Source organism: Artemia franciscana, chromosome 15, assembly GCF_032884065.1.
Source record: "Artemia franciscana chromosome 15, ASM3288406v1, whole genome shotgun sequence".
Classification (NCBI taxonomy): Eukaryota; Metazoa; Arthropoda; class Branchiopoda; order Anostraca; family Artemiidae; genus Artemia; species Artemia franciscana.
Genome location: NC_088877.1, coordinates 24,154,655 through 24,160,654, shown reverse-complemented (window position 1 = coordinate 24,160,654; position 6,000 = coordinate 24,154,655). Strand labels below are relative to the sequence as shown.

The window sequence follows — 6,000 nt, the reverse complement described above, 5'->3', positions numbered from 1 at the left end:
ATTGAATACGCCAAATAAGCTACTATTAGGAATTCACTTCCATTCCCTATCGTGAATTCCGTTACATTTATATATTCAGCGTCACAGCTTTCAAACCCTACAAAAATTTCAGCAATACTATTTGGTTGGGTGTTGTTGCAAACTCGTCTGTACGTAAATTCCATCAGAAATAATTTTAGGAGGCCAAGCTTTAGTTGCTACAAAAAAAAATCCAAAACATGGTCTTTACTTGAATACTGAGGAACCCTTGTTTTTGAAATATTTTTGTATGATATCCAAAACTGGAAAATAGACGGGAGGTGGGAAGAATCAAACGATCTAGTATAGTATATTTTATCTCATCCATTCTAAAAATTAAAATCAGTATTTTATAAGTTTTTTCACTTGGGTTTCTATATAAAATAAGATAATGGTTCCTTGTCCGTAACCATTTGCCCTTCATAGTGCTGGTCCTGGCCTGTTTGTGCCTGGGGAAAATTTTTGATTTACACTCCCTTCCCCCTGTCTCCAGGCGGCTCTGGCTAAATCTTAACGAAATTCTAATTTACTAACAAAATGTGAATAGGAAATATCACCAAAAAAAGATTGTATTATTAATTAAATTCGGTCTACTTCCTTTTGTTTTCAAAAAATGGTGATGAAAATATGGGAAAATAAAAATTTCGTAGTTAGTTTGCTTTTACTTACTGCTGACACTTATTTTTGAAATACACTTAACTATCTATCTATACTTACTGCTAACTGTGCCTTCTACTTTATTCTTAATAAATATTATAAACGTTGGATTATTTTTTTAAAGTTTTTCACCCCTAAATTTTTCTGCGCCGAGAAAATCCCTCCCCTCCCAAAACCACCACTGCCCCTTCAATGTGCCAAGACAACTAGGAAAAAAAGATATAGTATTTACAGGTTATGTAGATTCGATATTTTAAAATTTCTGTTAAAATTAGCCACAATTTATACTAAAAACAGGTCTTGCTGCGCTGGAACTGGCTGTACGGTTGTAGGTAAAATTTTGAAGCAGTTTCTTAAGAACATCTATTCTTACTACAGTTAATAATCGGAAGTCATCCAGATGACAATAACATTTTGATAAGTGGAGTTTCTTGGGTATGTACAGCCAAGAAAAAGATTGAAAGTGATTCCACATTTTGTCAGAGGATGTGTCAGCCACATTTTCCTTTTTGGATTAAGAATTGACGAGTTTTTATTATCAAAAGCCCTTAGTCCTCAGTTTTATAGATTATGAGAAAGTGTTTAATTCCGCTGACATAAAGCTTTAGCGAAGGCCCTATTCCTGTATGTTATGCAAGGTTTATACATCAAAGTGATATGTGATATATATAACAAATACAGTGGGAAAACACAGAATCCAATGCGCGAAAAAAACATCTAGATTTAGATTATGCTGATAATTTAAGCATCCTTGATTAAAATACATGATTTTCAAAAGTTTTTACGAGTTCGGGTTGCAAGAATAGATTTCAAAATAAATAGTCGCTGAGACTAGGAATAAGTGAAGATGAATAGGTGACGCTTGGTAACTAGAATTTTGATCAAGTGAACGACTTCACATACCTAAATAGTATTTATAGTAAAGACTGTGACTGCAGCGTAAGCATAAAGGGTCGAAAATCTGAGGCCCAGGGGGTTTTATCATACTTTGTAAAAATTGAAAAGAAAACAAAGATGAGTGTATAAAACAAGAATAAAATTTTGGATGCTAAAGTGATGACGATGATCAAGTAATCACCTAAAATGTGAGTGATCAGAAAAACAGAAAGGAGTTTGATATATATTTTGCAGAGAGATTATCTATGGATTGTTTTGGCCACTCAAATGACTGATATATCACATAGTAGGTTAAGCGAAAAATATGATTCAAATATGATACACGTTCTTTGGACAAACAATTATTGATTATCTTTGTCAGCCAGCCCCTTAGGGCAAAACAAAAAGCGAGTTGTTCCCGAATTGGATGTTAGGGTACCATACAATTTTTTGTAGGAAAATGAAAATTTCATTGAGACTGAAATTTCATTTCAAAGGAGGAACTTTGGAATACATTGGGATGGAGGAGCCACGCGCTTGGGTGGCTTGGTGCTGCAGTGAGTTGTTAGAAATTGTAATAAGACATTATCATGAGTAGTCATAAGATAGGTATTTTAATTTATTTGTAGTTCTACTGAATTTACTAAAATGTCTTGAATAATTGTGTCACTTCTCCCCGAGCTGCAAACGAAATCATCCAAAGTTTCTTTCTTTCATGAGCCGACTGAATTCTCGCCTCTGGCGAAAACCAAACATCAGTCGTACAAGGAAACTACGGATCTTCAACGCTCTAGTCGGTTCTGTGATGTTTTATGGAGCTGAGACATGGCAAGCATCAGCTGCAACCCTCAAGAAAATAAATTTATTTCATGAAAAGAGCCGAATGAGGAAGGAGGGCCTACAATAGTCCAACTTCGTCAGCAATGAGAAGCTTCTGCAGCTCACAAAGCAGTCTCAGTTTTCGACTCAAGCAAAGACGATCTACGACTTTGACCCTATCAAAGCTGGTTGGAAGCAACCACGTGGCCGACCGAAGAAACGTTGGTCTGACAGTCTCTCCGAGTTCTTGACGATAACAAACATCAGACAGGGCGAAGAGCTAATACTCGCCATGGACCAAAGCAGATGGTGGAGGCAGACGTCACTCTACGCTGAGTAGCGCCCGGCAGAAGATTTAAGTCAAGTCTTGAATAAATTTAGTTTTGAGGAGTAATATTTATAGAACATTTTGGAAGGAAAATGAAGATTGACGAGTACAACCTCCAATTTTTTCGGCTGTTAAAAATTGATCAGTTGGATGTCTGTATCACACGACTTTCACTAATAGCTGCCACCATGATGTACGCGTTAACTCCCGGGACTAGTTAGTGATTTCACTATTTACAACCTAGTCTCATATTCGTTAAGTTAAAAATTTGAAAATGGCGGGAAACGAACTGTAAAAAATACAAATATAGTAAATGCTGTTAAAGTTTTCTGTTGTAAAGAATTATGCCTAGTTTTCCAGGATGAAATTCTATCTTTTTTCTTATAGGCTGCTTTTTTTCGTGGAATATCTCATTAGCCAATTTTGGCAGCTGTTGTGACATCTACCATATGGTGTAAATTTCAAATGAGATCCAAATGAATGTTAAATTTATGTTTAGAATGCAATTCTGGGTATATTTTTGTACATTAGGGGGTGGGGTGGTATATGTTCTGTAAATAGCCTATATAGGCTAAACTGAGAAATTCCTGAATTTCTTAGAAAACTTGGAAAAAAAGTGGAGATAAAGGTTCTCCCCCTTCAAAATGTGTTAACTATGATTATCCTGCATATTTTAGAGTAAGAACTGTTTTCTTATGTCTAGCTGGTCTCATATGCTCATAATACTGGTTGGCTAATTAAAAGATTTGTATTCATATAGCCTACTCTTGAAAAATTAGCTATCTGATGGTGTCCTGTTTTGTTTAATGAGCTAGGCTAAATGAAATAGCCTAGGTCTAGTCAAAACTTTTGTAATACATTTAATAAGCACTTAAATTTGATACCATAGGCCTTGTATGCAAGTTAGGTTAAGGTCAATTTGAGGCCTAAGGAAAAGTTTTTAGGTAGGCTAGTTTGTTGAATAGGCCTCTGAAACTTCAAAAAGTAAGGTAATATCTTAGACAAGCTACTTTTTTCTATCTTGGAAAGGGACTAGTTCGGGGAAATGAAATTTTCAGAATTTCTCTTCAGAGTAAAGATTGGGTAAAATTCTAGTTAATTGACTTCTTGCTATCTCAGAAAGGGTTTAGGTTAAGAAAATGAAACTTTCAGGGATGAATCTACAGACTAAAGTATGTCCTGGGAAGGTATTTTGAAGCAACTACCTCCACTCCTTCTCCTTCTTGATGGTTCTTCTTCTTCTTGTTTTTCAGCAGTTACAGGCTTTTCAGTCAAGCCTATTCAGCCCTTTTCCTTTTGACTCACTCTGTGAGATGGACAGAGCCACTGAGTTGGTTTGACCTAGTTGATTGGTTAGTGAGTTGGTTGTGTGGGAACATATGAAATGAAAATTGAATGAACATATGAAAATTGTGGGAACATATGAAGAATTCTGGCTTGGAATTCAGCTTTTCTAAGAGACATGTCACAGGTTTGAATGTTAAAGTAGCAAGGGTTTACCTAAGTAGTACAGTGTTTTGAATGGAATCCCCTGGGGTAGTTGCTTGCAACCAGTTTTATTGCTTTTTGACAACAGATGTATTGAAACCTTGTCAAATTGCCTTAAAAAAAGAAAAGAATGTTAATGCAATCAAGATTTTTAGCTAAGGCAGCCATTTTCGAAAATTGTTAATAACTTTCATTAAGCCATGGAAATAAACCAGTAAAACTGATTGGAAAATTTGATAATATTTTTGTCTGTTATATTTATTTTTAAATATGATATAGGATTAAACAATTAATGTTATGTAAGAAAAATATAATCTAATGTTATGTAACATAAATAAATACATAGCTTAAAATTTGAATTGTTTTCAGTAAAAATAAAAATTATGTTCTGGTCCTTAGAAGGCATGGAGGATGTTAGCCCTGCTCCTGTTTGTGGTAGTTTCTGCTTGTTTTTAGTTTCCCTGGGTGGTTTATTCTAATTTCTTTCTATTCAATTAATATACATGAAGAACATCTCTTCAAGTTAATCTGGCCTTTTAACACTCAAGAAAAGTTGTTCTAAACCCATGCCACAAAAATAAATTTCCACAATCATCCTCCAATCACCGTGTGTCCCTTTAATGAAATGGAAAATTTGCTTGAAATGATCAATGAAGCCTAAAATTTGAGTGCTTCTTTGGTTTAACTTTATTCCTAATTTATTCAGACCTCTCCTTTTCTGTAATTTAACTTCTCTAATTAGTAAATTATTTGATAAAAATAGCTGAGATTGCGGGATGCCAAATTTGAGAGAGGACCCCCTTGATTTACACCCTTCTAGATTTGAAAATCCTTTTTTTGTATTTTGTTTCAAAAAAACCTTTTTCTTATGGCACTTGGTATTTACCAAGTGACGTAGCAATTGCAATTTATGTTGGTTGGTCTGTTGGTCCTGGTTTTGCTAGTTTGGGCACTTCCACATAAGCTAGGACAATAAAATTTGGCAGGTGTATCAGAGACCAGACCAGTTTAAATTAAAAATTGTGTTTTCCCCGATTTGACCATCTGGGGGTGGGGGAGGGGGGGGGATAGTTAATTCAGAAAAATTAGACAAAATGAGGTATTTTTAACTTATGAATGGGGGATTGGATCTTAATAAAATTCGATATTTAGCAGGATCATGTCTCAGTTCTCCTATTTCCAATCCCGACCGGATCTGGTGACATTGGGGGGAGTTAGAGGGGGAACCTGAAATCTTGGAAGACACTTAGAGTGGAGAGATTGGGATGAAAATTTGTTGGAAAAAAAAGCGCAAGTCCTAGATACGTGATTGACATAACCAGAACGGATGCACTCTCTTTGGAGGAGTCGGGGGGGGGGGCTAATTGGGAAAAATTGAAAAAATGAGGTATTTTTAACTAACAAACCAGTTATTGGATCATAATGGAATTTGATATTTAGAAGGACCTCTGATTTCAAATCCCGACGTGATCTAGTGTCGTTGGGGGAGTTAGGAGGGGGAACCAGAAATCTTGGAAAACGCTTAGAGTGGAGAGATCAGGATGAAACCTGGTGAGAAGAATAAGCACAAGTCCTAGATACATTAATGAAATAACAGGACAGGATCCACTCTCTTTGGGGGAGTTGGGAGGGGGTTATTTGGTAATTGAGAAAAATTAGAAAAAATGAGGTATTTTTTACATACAAATGGGTTGGATGCTAATGAAATTCGATATCTAGAAGGAATTCGTGTTTCAGGACTCGTATTTTAAATCCAGACCGGATCTGGTGACATTGGGGGGAGTTGGGGAGGAAACTGGAAATCTTGGAAAACC

General features: G+C 35.7%; 1 protein-coding gene across 1 annotated transcript in view; it reads left to right on the top strand.

Annotated features, from left to right (window-relative positions):
- The first annotated feature begins 3,174 nt into the window (after window positions 1–3,174).
- Window positions 3,175–6,000, top strand: part of LOC136036561 (putative phosphatidylinositol 4-kinase alpha-like protein P2) — a 55,946-nt gene continuing 53,120 nt past the window's right edge. The window contains exon 1 of the mRNA XM_065718864.1: window positions 3,175–3,210. Coding sequence (XP_065574936.1) covers window positions 3,175–3,210 — 36 coding nt within the window. The remainder of the gene's footprint in view (window positions 3,211–6,000) is intronic.